Genomic DNA, 12,846 nt, shown 5'->3' with positions numbered 1-12,846 from the left:
AATATCCTTACCCTGGTGATTAATTATTTCATGTTCCTCCTTCCCTTTCACCTCCTGATTCTCAATTGTTTAGAACATTACAGCACATTGCAGGTCCTTCAGCCCTCGATGTTGTGCTTACCTGTGAAATTATTCTGATGCCCATCTAACCTAGATGGTTCTATTATTATTCCATTCCCAATGTACATTTAAATGCCCTTAATCTCGGCAAGTCTACGACTGTTGCAGGCAGGCCATTCCACACCCCTACTTCTCTCTGAGTAAAGAAACTACCTCTGATATCTATACTAAATCTGTCTCTCTTCAATTCAAAGCTATGTTCCCTTGTGTTAGCCATCACCATCCAAGGAAAAATTCTCTAAATGTCCACCCTATCTAACCGTCTGATTGTCTTATACGTCTCGAATGAGCCACCTCTCAATCATCTTCTCTCCAATGAAAACAGCCTTAGTTCCCACAGCCTTTCTTTGTAAGGCCTTCCTTCCATACCAGGCAACACCCTAGTAAACCACCTCTGAACTCTTTCCAAAGCTTTCATATCCTTCCTATATGTGTTATGTATCTTCTGCTGACTGTCCAAATGAGCATCATCATCTGTTGGCATTCTTCCACCGTTCCCCCAAAACCCAGTACATCATTTCTTTTTAAAACACTCTTTCCCTCTTGAATGCTCTGATTGAAGGTGACTCCACCTCACTTGTGCTGTGATTTCCAGCCACTCAGAAAATGCTTTTGCTTATCACTGTGCTCCTTTTTCTAATTACTTAGCTCTCTGCTCTACATCCTTTTCTGTGTCCCAGAGTTAACGTTAACATCAGAGATTGTGGAATTCCAGACTACCAACCTAATTCAGAGTTTCTAATGTGTCAATCACCTCTGTGAAATGACAGGGCGATTATTCAATTGTTTCAGCTCCTAAATGGTTCAATGAGTGGGGAGCCACAGGGATAAAGAAATGTGATGACTTCCACCTCATGGGATTGTCTGGCCAAGTCGCAACTAGTGCTGTGAATAATGGGGAAGAAGGAGGGCAACAATTAAACCTCAATACACTTTTTTTCAAAGAGCTGGAAACTGTGTAACAAAGCTGTTTTCTGTAGGACAATCCTGATCGCGTGTAACGTTAAGATGATGAGCAAGGAGGTTTCGCCAATGTTTTCTGCGGATGATGTGGCCAAAATCAAGAAATTTAGTAAATCTCGGTCCAAGGTTGGTGAATTTATCACTTTACCTGTAGTAAGTAGCACCATAAAATAGACATTCTCTCTAATAAAGTGAACCTTCAATAAAGTTAATGCTTTTTGAATATTGAGCTTGTTATCCTTTATGGTTGAAAATTTTGCTTTAGGGAGGCAAATCTCAACTTCTTTTGAAACATTTCTAAGGAAATATCAAGTATGTCCTCTTCTTTCCTTGAGTCAAATTAGTCGAGTATTTTGACGGGTGACTATGGGTTTAGTTATATTCCATTGGTTTACAGCATTTCCTTAATCATTTACTCCCAGTGGCAATGATCGTGTTGATTCATATTGCACTCCTGTGCTCTGTTGCTAGGACATCTTTGAGCAGCTCGCTAGGTCCCTGGCCCCCAGTATTCATGGGCACGAGTACATCAAGAAGGCGATTCTCTGCTTGTTGCTGGGTGGATCAGAGAAAGTCCTCGAGAATGGGAGCAGGATTCGTGGTGACATCAATGTCCTGTTAATAGGTAATGGGGGACAGAATGTGTTGCTGAGCGCTGGGTAAAGTTCTGCTCTTCAGTGTGTATGCTGTGGATGGGTTCCTGATGAAAACCTTCATGGCTAAATCTGAATATCCTCCTGGACAGTACAGGTCAACAGTCTGATGGAACACTCTGTCCACTTTCCTCAATGACTGCAGCTCCAACACCGTACTGGAGGAGGCAGTGCTGTAGTGGTAATGTCACAGCCTTTGTCCAAATATGAACAAGAGAGCTGAACTCCCAAGGTGAGGGGAGATGGCTGCCCTTCGCATCAAGGTAGCAATTGATTATGGTGTCAAGGATATTTTGGAACAGTGAGTCCTTCAGTGAGAATGATGAGGAAAACTGCTGGCTGGAGTTGTACCTGACACAAAGGATGATGGTTGTGGTTATTGTAGGTCAGTCACCTCTTTTCCGGGGCATGAATGACATGGGGAGGCAGTAGAAATGTGACTGGGTTAGTAATCCAGAAACTTAGGCTAATTCTCTAAAGACATCAGTTCAAATCCTGCCATGGCGCATGTTGAACGTTTAATTCCATTAAAATCTTGAATAAAGAGCTGGGTTAATGGCAATCCTGGCACTATTGATTATCAAAAAGCATCCAGATAAAGTGGCCTGCTTGCTTGATACTTCATTCAACATCTTTAACATTTACTTCCCTTAACAGCAGTGTGCACTATCTATAGGATGCACTGTGACAATTCACAAAGGCAGGCAGCACCTTCCAAGTCCATGACCACTTTCATCTCCAAGGACATGGGTAGCAGATGCGTGGGAACACTACCCCTGCAAGTTCCCCTCCAAGCCATTCACCATCCTGACTTGGAAATATATTGCTGTTCCTTCAATGCCACTGGGTCAAAACCCTAAGGGCATTGTGCGTCTAACTACAGGAATGACAGCAGCAGTTCAGTAAGGCAGCTCATCGCCACCTTCCCGAAGGCAGCAAGGGGCTGGCTTTGCTCTCAGTGTGTGCTTTCCGGAATTGAGTGAAAGAAGCAGCCCAGCTTACTATGCTTTTTTTCCCCCCAATCATCAGGTGATCCATCAGTGGCTAAATCCCAGCTCCTGCGTTACGTACTCTTCAGTGCTCCACGTGCTATCCCAACCACTGGCCGAGGCTCCACTGGTGTGGGTTTGACTGCTGCAGTCACCACTGACCAAGAAACTGGTAAGAGTTGTTGATCAGCCTGTGGTGCTGACCTTGGAGGCAATCGTGAGGGAGGGAGGGATTGTTGAATTAACCCACTTATAAAGTGGGCTGAAGCCAGTCACATGGAGGGAGCATGGTTGAGATGAGGAAATGTTTTTTTTCCTCACAGTTAAGTGTCTTTGAAATTCCCTTTCTCAAAAGACCTTGGGTGCAGAATCTCTAAATATTTCCATGGCAGAGGAAGGTATATCCCTGATTACCCAGGGTCAAAGGTTATCAGGGATATGCAGGAATGTAGAGGTCAAAGGCACATCAGCCGCGATCTTATTGAATGGTGGAACAGCTTGAAGGACTGAGTGACCCAGTGATGTTACTTGCTCGTATGATCCCGGACTAGGACAAATGTGAAATGTCATGAGGTATTGTTGTAATGGCACCACAGCTTCCTCTTGACAAAGAAATATGTTTGTGTTTTTCAAGACCAATTCTCAATGCAGGGGCCCAAATTTATGAATGCTCGCATTTACAAATGCAGTCCCATGTGCGCTTTCAATTTATCCTTTAAAAATCCAGAATTTATGAACAGCAGCTTTACATTATCCTGCATGTGCTCTAATTTGTGCACAAATCAACTTGTGAATGGACTCCAGAACAGAACCCATTTGCAACTTGGGGATTGTCTGTATTTGTAAAGATTTTACATTTCTCCCACAGGACTTCATATTTAAGATTGGAGTCTGGTTTTGGTCTGATGTCTGGTAAATAGTGAGAGTATTGAGCTAGGGCTTTAGATATTCATAGGCATGCTCTATAATACTGCTTGCAGTACTTGTTGCTGCCACACGGAGGGGTAATGGGCTACAATATCTCAGCACCATGTGTTCACTATTCCAAACATGTTGGTTTTTAAAGTTATTTTCTCATCAGTCTGTTATAGAGTCAAGACTCATACAGCAAGGAAACAGACCTTTTGGTCCAACCAGTCCAAGCCAAACAGAATCCCAAACTAAACTAGTTGGTTGCATGTGGCCCACATGCCTCCAACCCTTTCCTATTCATGTATCAATCCAAATGTCTTTTAAGAAGTTGTTCAACCACCACTTGCTCAGGAAGTTCATTCCACACACAAACCACCCTCACGGAGGAAAATTTGTCCCTGTTTAGAGATGTTACCTCAAATTTCTGCCAAGTGTGACTTGAACTCTGGCCTTGGGGTCCAGAGAAAGGAACAGTGCCACTGCATCACAAGAGCCCTTCTGTGTTGATTTAACCTGTACATCTCTGGGACAAGTCTATGTCCCAATGGAGACTAGCCGTGCATGTTGTTTTCATCTTGTCTAAGAGTGGTTCTGGATGCAGTTGCTTTCCATTTGGATTTCTGTGGCGTAGGAATTGGAGAAGTCACATGCCGTAGAGAAACAGTGGTCGGCTGTGTGTCTTTCCCATGGCTCACACAGTTGTGTCTGTGGTGACGGGTGCTTCCGTCCAGTACTGAAACAGTGCTCTGTGGGGAAGTGGTGAATCAGTCTTAACTGGCTTCTGATTCGATAAGAACTCCATAGAATATTTAGCAAAAATAAGGAAACCACTGCATGCACAGGATTAATCAGTTGTACTACAGCCGAGATGTGAAGGTTTTCACTGGTGACTGCTGGTAATCGTTGTCTTTCTGCTCAACAATGAGAGTTATGGAGCAACAGGGTCCTGTAATGTTGTGTCTCACTGATGCAAAAGTGCGGTTTAAAGGCAGGTTTCTGATTTGTCTTTTTTCTCTGTCAGGAGAGCGGCGGTTGGAGGCTGGAGCGATGGTTTTGGCAGACCGAGGGGTGGTCTGCATAGACGAGTTTGACAAGATGTCTGATTTGGACCGTACGGCCATCCATGAAGTGATGGAGCAGGGCCGTGTGACCATTGCGAAAGCAGGCATTCATGCCAGGCTGAATGCCAGGTGCAGTGTGCTGGCTGCAGCTAATCCTGTTTATGGAAAGGTGAGAATGAGAATGCAAGAGGATCCCTACCAATTAGGATTGGGTTCATCTGGAGTGTTGTCTAAACATCAGGTTCTGTCGGTCACTGTGCCCAATCTAATCTGTCTCTGATTATGTTCTAAATCATGTTTCTGTACTCTGCTTTACCAACATTTCCTTTGAGCTGTGTGGCCCCAGAGCTGCTGAGAGGTTCCACTCCCCCGATGGGCTCATTGTTGTGTGGATCTCTGCATCTGGAAATCCGTTCTACACATTGGACCTCTGAAGGCATGCAGTGGAAATTAGGGGTGCTGTGCTCCCAATGGATCAGACCTCTGAGACAGTGCTTTAACTCTATTCCCAAAGAACCCCATCTGTAACATATGAGTCTAGCATAATGTGGATGCTGGAGATCTATAATAAAGCCAGGAACTACTGAGTGAAGGCAGGAGGAAAGTGGGGATGTTACTGGGCTGGTACTCCAGAGTCCTGGCTCATACTCCAAGGACATGGGTTCACGTCTTACCATGGCAGCTGGTAAATTTTAAAACTGGAAATTAATGAAAACCAGTCTGATGGCAACCACATCACCATTATTGATCACTGTAAAAACCATCTGGTTTATTAATTCCCTGTAAGGAAGGAAATCTTGATGTCTCGCCTATATGTGGGCTACTAACTGCTCACAGGGCAACTAGGGGTGGGAAAATAATGCTGGCCCAGCCGTTGACTCCTACACCCTGGGTGTGAATAAAGGAAGTATTCAGCGAGTCTGGCAGATTATGTGGAGGGAGAAGCTGAGATAACGTTTCAGGTTGACGACCTTTCACCAGAACTGAATGTTCTTTTGTGAACTCCTCGGAGTTATGCTGAGTGAAATGTTTTGTTGCAGTTTGCAGTTTCTAAACGATCTTTGTTAATTGTGTTTTGAAATGGCAGTGCTAAAATCTTCAAATTATAAATCCGTTCCAGAGCCAGCCAACTCAAACTGGATTGCTGCCATTCATTAATTCCACTGTAAAGGGCAGACAGTGGTTGCTTGGGGCAGTAATCCCTTCTGTAACTTCAGCTCTAATAAGAAGTCAATGCAGGGAGCCATACTTTGGCTGAGTCTCTTCTGGAATGGGGCTAGTCCTGTTCCGCCAAGTCTCTTGTCTTGTGGTGGATATCACAGACAGGGATTCTTGTTTGTTTCTCTCGGTTGATTTGCTGTCTGTTTCTTTGCCTCCCCTTTCCCTGCTAGTACAACCAGTACAAAACTCCGATGGAGAACATTGGCCTCCAGGATTCCCTGCTCTCTCGTTTTGACCTGCTTTTCATTATGCTGGATCAAATGGATCCAGAACAGGACCGAGCGGTTTCTGAGCACGTGCTGCGAATGCACAGGTATCGAGCTACAGGGGAACAGGATGGTGATGGTAAGTTCAGCAAATAGTAATAAGCCATTTAAACAAAAAAATACCATTAATGTGACATTTTTTTTTAAAAGAGAGTTAGGTTTGACCCACAGGTTTTTTTTAATGTTAAAGTTGACTGTGTAAGACTAAGGGGAACCCACTGGATTTAATATATTTGTATTTTCAGGAGGCATTTAATTAACCGTCGAGCAAAACATTGCAGAATCTAAGGGTTCGGGTAGTTGATGATGTGCGTGACTGAGGAATTGGTTAAAGGCTTAAAGAAAGTTGTCATTTTCAACTTGGCAGCATTTTAATGTGGGCTATTTGTAATTTATGAAATAACTGAGGGGATTGAGGGTAATACATGCATGTTTTTCCATCAATAGAAAGCTAGGTGGGCAAGGTAAAGTTAAAGTTACCATAGTCCTACCAGAGCAGGGCAGCTGCTTTTGTTAGAGACAGAGGCAACTGGTTGGGGTTTAACCTGAGGGCCACCATGCTTCAGTTGAAGGGAGAGTTTGAGAAGGACAGTCCTTCATGGTAACCTCGACTGGTGCGGGAATTGAAACCATACTGTTGGCATCATTCTGCATTGCAAACCAGCCAACTAGGCTAACTCCTCCCAGAGCTAGGTGGGAAAGTGATGTGGAGAAACGAGGAGGAAAGACAGTAGCTGATGGAGTATAATGTGGGGGAATCTGAGACTTTATTTTACTAAGAGGAATAAAAACTATTTTTTTAGGTTGCAAAATATTTAATGTTGATGTTGAGAGGGGTTTTATGGACCCTGTACATGAACTACAGTTAATAAACAGGTACTGCATACATTTAGAAAATTAAATTCCATGTCTGCCTTTATTGCTGGCACGTTTTTCAAGGAATGTGGATATCACTGGCAAGAGCAGCATTGGTTACCCATCCTTAATTTCCCTTGAAGCGAGTGTCAACCATATGTGCTCTGGGTTTGGAGTTACACATGGGCTAGACTGACTAAGGACAGCTGCAATTAGTGAACCTTACAACAATCACCAATGGGCTTTATGGTCACCATCGCTGAGTGTAGCTTCACATTCCAGATTTATTAATCTCGTTTAAATAAAGGTGTCAAGATGGGATTTAAACCTCTATCCTCCAAAAATTGTCCAGGACCTCTGGATTACAGATCAGTGAGATTGCCACCACATCCCTGTCCCCCGTACTGCAACTTTCAAAGAGAGTTTCATTGCTATTTATTACTTGTCCAGCCATCAGTAGCTGACAGTGGTCCTATCATTTTTGCTGGAGAAATGGAATTGGTGGGTTAATGACTTCAATCTCTTAATTCAACACTGCTGATCCCAAATCTGATGTTTGCCATTTTTTTTATTTAGCCTTACCCCTGGGCAGTGCAGTTGATATTCTGGCAACAGAGGATCCTGATGCCATTCACGAAGAGGAGCAGGAGCTCCAGATTTATGAAAAACACGACAACCTTTTACATGGAGCCAGGAGACACAGGTAAGTTCCTGTGGAGATTATCAGCAGAGAGTGTCATGTAAGCAGGCAGTTTAAAAAGCTTCCCAGCTAACAGCCCACACCATCCAATTATAGAAGAGAGGTGCAAACAGTTCCAGATGTATAGACTGTTGGCATTTTCTGACGTGCCACAAGATGGCAGAATTGATGTTTACAGTCGATTTGGTATATACTGGAGAGTAATGTCGTGTAACTTAATCAATATGTGCATTCGTCTTGGAGATCCTCTCCATCCTGCTTCCTGCATTCCTGTAAAAACTTGATATCTGTGTCGATATGTGCAATCTTCTTGGACATCCTCTTGACTGTTCAGCTCTGTGTGCCCAACGAGTAGAGATGGATGGACAAAAACTCTTGAAAATCTGAATTTTGTTGGGAGGATTTACTTGAAACATATAAAATCCAGAGCAGTCTTGTGGAAGGGCTGCGTCCTCTTGTTGGGGAAGCTGGAACAAGAGAGTTACCTGCGAAAGATGAGCTTTTTTTTTGAAGATTGTGTGTGTTTGGAACTGTGTTCCTCAAGGACAGAGTTTTTTGAATTTCCTTACCATAGGTAGATCATCGCTAAGTGCAACATGAAAGGTCAAGGGAAGCGAGTAATCAGATCAACTATGATCTTGAGTGATGGCAGGAACTGGAGGGCCCAGATGGTCTACTCCTGCTCCTCATTCATATGTTCTCATGAACACTGATCTAAGGAAGCCTTTTTTTCCAACAAGGAACTAATCAAAGCAGACTCAATGGGCTGAATGGCCTACTTCCACATTTTTATGATCTAAAATTTAATTTGGGGATTGCAGCGGAGGGAGAATGCTGTTTGTAATGACAGGTTTCTGAACCAACAAGATGGTTTTGTGAAATTTGAAGATGTATGGAAGTTATCAAAGTGTTCGAATATCAACTTGTATCTGAAGGGATTTCAGGATTCACCAGAATTAATTCTGGTCTTTTCACATGGTAAGACTGTCCTTGGAATAGCGAGAGCGATTTAGCCAAGTGACGTTTTGAAGATTTTAAGCTGTTGAGGCACTGCAGAGGTTCTTGCATTGAGATGTCATTGAGAACTGAGCTTTATTTGGTACATTCGAGAGGAAATTTGATCAGAGACTGCAAATTATTCCTTACCCAAATGTAAGCAATTGAAGATGTTTTGAATAACACGTCAACAAAAGGAGCTGGGGTAATATTGTGTAGGGAAAATGGAATTCCGAGCTGTAATGGTGAGTGGAGAGGTGATTGCCTTTCCTTTCTCAAGAATATGGAGTACATTGGGTCTTTGCTGCTTTGGTTCATTTCCAAATAGGCACAGGACAAGATTTATGCAAATTCATCCTTGCAATATAATTGAATTGATGGGATTTCCACCGTGCAGGTTGTGTACAGTCTGAAAATCATGGACTTGGTGGTTTGAGTGGCCTCAGCTCTTCCATGATTTTGATGTATTTTGTCGCATTAGTTTGGAAATTGAAACAATCATCTAGAATCTCTAGTATTATGAGACACCAGTGCTAACTACTTATGGTAATGACCAAACTTGTTAAATCTATTTACCAAGAAGTGACTTTCTAGAATTGTACACACTGGTTTCTGTGTTTGAGGAAAATGCATGAGCTCACAAATGTTCCTGTTTCATCATGTTGTGTAATCACAAAATGTACGGTTCAGCCGAACTTACGTGAGTTCTGAGAATATCCTGTTGTGCCTCTATTAATGAAAAGTGATTCTCTCTAATGAAACCACATAAAAGACCTCTGTAGTTCTGATCCACCACAACTTTTGAGAAAACTCTTTTGCATGGGCTCTCTGGCTAATAGTGAGGTGAAGTGATTTGTACACTCCCTGCTTTCAGATACTGTATTTAAAGAGCACAGAACTGGCTTAGCTTATAATGACAAGGAGTTACAATTGACCCTGTAAATTGAAAAGTACTAATTAAGGACTTTGTGGACATGAAGATTATGTAGTTGCAAGGTGCTGGGTAAAGAGTAGTACAGTAAAGGCAGCTGTGGTGTCTGAGAATAGATTCCTGTATCAGACCCACTTCTTGGGTTTTCTTACCCTCACCCAGCCTTGCCTTGCTGGGAAATTGGCTTTGTATTGTGAATTATAGAGCAGCTTCACAGCTTGTGTTCCCTAAAATGCACCAAAGAACTTGGCGGAGGTAAAATCAAACAAACAGTAGCAATGTCAATGAGAGAGATTGGGCTCACGAATTGTTTAAAGAGGCCGGGATTGAAAAAAATGGTGTGCAAGGAATACCGAAAGAAGGTTCCAGTTGAGACATGACCATAAATAATGGAATGAAGGATCAAATAGCCATTGTGTCAATTCAGTGAATCTGGGAGGGCTAACGCCAACATGAGAATATTGCATTTGAGAAATTGGGGAGGCTGGAGATTACACGAGTTAGTGACCAATACAGTGATTGCTCAGGGTGGTGCTGTATGATACCACCAGAACAGTGGCATTCTGGATGGGTAGAATATAGAATAGGTGGCCAAGACAGTGGTGGGATATTCTTGTTTGGGAATGATAGTGTCACAGTGAAAGAGTTTGGCATTGGAAAGTCTTGAAGTCAGATTGAGTGGGTGTTATAGAATGGTGATTGGTTTTGCCCTGGGCGTGACCTCATGTGTAAGCCCAAGGATGGAAAACTTTCTCTTCTCAGGAGTAGGAGTGGCAAATAGAAACTAGGACCCAAGGTAATGGAATCGTGGAAGATTTTGTTTTACTCATCATGGGCTCCGACTGCTTTCTTGAGCCCCTGATGTAGGTCAGCTTTTATACTTTCTGAAATGTCTGTTCATTACCGCAGACGACAAAATGTTTCTTGTGGAAAGACTGGTTACAGACTACACAGTTGTCTGTATGATGCCCCAGCTTCTTGTGAAACCAGATTTCTATCTGTGGTGCTTTAGTGCAGAAAAGGAGTTGACTGTTCAATGAACCAATGAAGAGATTCAGACATTTCTGTGTTTGACCCAAATAGGGTTAGTTCATCACTATCATGGAGTGAGACACAAACTGGCTTGGATACCTGCACTTCAACTGAAGCTAAAGAAGAATAATATTGAGGTGGTGTCACAACAGGGTTCTGGTAGATCCTATTTATTCCCTATCCAGTGAAATATCTGCAGTTTCACTGGAAAGTTACAATTTTCCTCTTTTAAAACTCCTGTATCCAGCACCAAGTGGACGTTGCAGGACCAGTGTCCCATGTCTTTAAATATAGTTTCGCTTTAAATACAGTGCAGGTTCTCTCCCATCAATAAAGCGACACGGACGAGACATCTGAGGCAACACAAGAATGAGTTGGCGTTGACCTAGAACTCTGTCAAGAGCAAATCTGAAGCCCTCTAATCTCTCTCTCTCGGGAAGGGAACTTTCATTCCATTTGAATTGAGTTCCCACTGTGTGTCAGGGCAGTGTTAATGAAATGCATCACTTCAGGTGAACCCTGACTCGATGACTGTAATGAAAGTCCAGAATCATAGAAAATTACAGAACAGCGACAGCAATCAGCGCATCAGGTGTCTGTGAGGACCTACTTAGCTGAAACTGATTTGCCTTTAAGGGGAAATTTATTTAATTCTTTCAGTGATGGGTTGTGATGAAACCACACGATGTGCAGAAATGTTTATGATAACGCCTATGATAAATTTGGGTCTTTGCTGTTTTCAGACCAGCCAAAGGCAGTGATGTTCCATTTTAAGCCTTGATAACCATGAAGATATCACAGAGCAATCCTTAACCACCTACAGTGAAAATAATTTCTCAAGTATCTCTATTCCCAATAAGTCAGAAATTCATGGATTCTAACCTTACTTGAACACGGAACACGTGTTGACACTTCCTGGGTAGTGCTGAGAGGGTTGGGGTAAGAGGTCTCAGTGCTGATGATAACCTGGTCAATTTTCACCCCTGACCAATGCCTGTAATAAGTACTAAACTCTGCATTTGTCTCATTGCAACTCACGGGACCTCTCTGTGCACAGATTAGCTGCTTCATTTGTCATGAAAGGAATGCTTGCACTTTAAAAGATAACATTTGAGGAGAACATTGGAATCACAGCACTTAGAGATTCATGAAACGGTCTGTTGTGTTGTGGGTTCATGGTGGTTTAGATAATAGCTTGAAGAGTGGGGGATGTGGGATCAAACTCCATAGTTCTCGTGAAGAATCCGATCAGTGTAATTATTGATGGTCTGAGCGCGGTGTTCCTGTGCTCCCGCATTGAGTGATTCAGGATGCCTTAGGCCTTCGTGGTTTGTGATCATGTGATGGAGCAAGCCTGCAGCAACTGTGATGCAACTGAGACATTTCCTGGAACTGGGTAACGTAACTGAGGTCTTTCAGTGGTATTACAAATTCTGAAATGTCTCGTAGATATTGTCATGTAATACCGGGTCTTGGGAACAGTGTTCATGGAATGCCTAGAGTGTGGAAAGAGGCCATTCGGCCCATCGAGTTTGCACTGACTATCCAAAGGGCATCTCTCTCACTTCTGTGCTCTTCTGTAACTGTGCATTTACCAAGGCCAATCCACCTAACTGTACATCTTTAGACTGTGGGAGGAAATGGGAGCTCCCAGCAGAAACCCACATAAACATGGGGAGAATGTATCACGGACAGTCACCCAAGGCTGGAATCTCTGGTGTTATGAGACTACAGTGCTAACCACTGAGATATTATCGGTGTACTTTTTTATTAGATAACAGTTCTTTCTGAATAAACTGTATAGATTACTGGAGAACTTCAAACCAGTCTACAGGAAAACATCACAGACTGCCGAAATACTTAGCTACAGAAGCAATCATCCTAACCCCCACAAGTGGAGCTGCATCAGTACATTATTTCAATGAGCCACAGCATCCAAGAACTATGAACAGCAGAAGAAAAATGCAGATGCAGCATAATCAAGAAGAACGGGTACCCAATAAACCCAGTCCGCTGATTTCTCAACAACAAACCCAAACAAGCAGACACAGCATGCCTGGAAGCAGTAGCCACATTACCATACATCGAAGCTATCTCTGAAATGATTTCCAGACTACTCAGACCCCCTTGGCATGGTAGCCCCCCCA

General features: G+C 42.9%; 1 protein-coding gene across 1 annotated transcript in view; it reads left to right on the top strand.

The window, feature by feature from the left end:
• The window catches only part of mcm3 (minichromosome maintenance complex component 3), a 39,539-nt gene that overhangs the window by 8,832 nt on the left and 17,861 nt on the right, over nt 1-12,846 (top strand). The window contains exons 6-11 of the mRNA XM_060831192.1: nt 1,101-1,209; nt 1,555-1,708; nt 2,766-2,897; nt 4,659-4,867; nt 6,090-6,264; nt 7,617-7,743. Coding sequence (XP_060687175.1) covers nt 1,101-1,209; nt 1,555-1,708; nt 2,766-2,897; nt 4,659-4,867; nt 6,090-6,264; nt 7,617-7,743 — 906 coding nt within the window. The remainder of the gene's footprint in view (nt 1-1,100; nt 1,210-1,554; nt 1,709-2,765; nt 2,898-4,658; nt 4,868-6,089; nt 6,265-7,616; nt 7,744-12,846) is intronic.

Source organism: Hemiscyllium ocellatum, chromosome 10, assembly GCF_020745735.1.
Source record: "Hemiscyllium ocellatum isolate sHemOce1 chromosome 10, sHemOce1.pat.X.cur, whole genome shotgun sequence".
Lineage (NCBI taxonomy): Eukaryota > Metazoa > Chordata > Chondrichthyes > Orectolobiformes > Hemiscylliidae > Hemiscyllium > Hemiscyllium ocellatum.
Note: the sequence above shows the minus strand (reverse complement) of the source record. Positions and strands in the feature narration are given on the sequence as shown.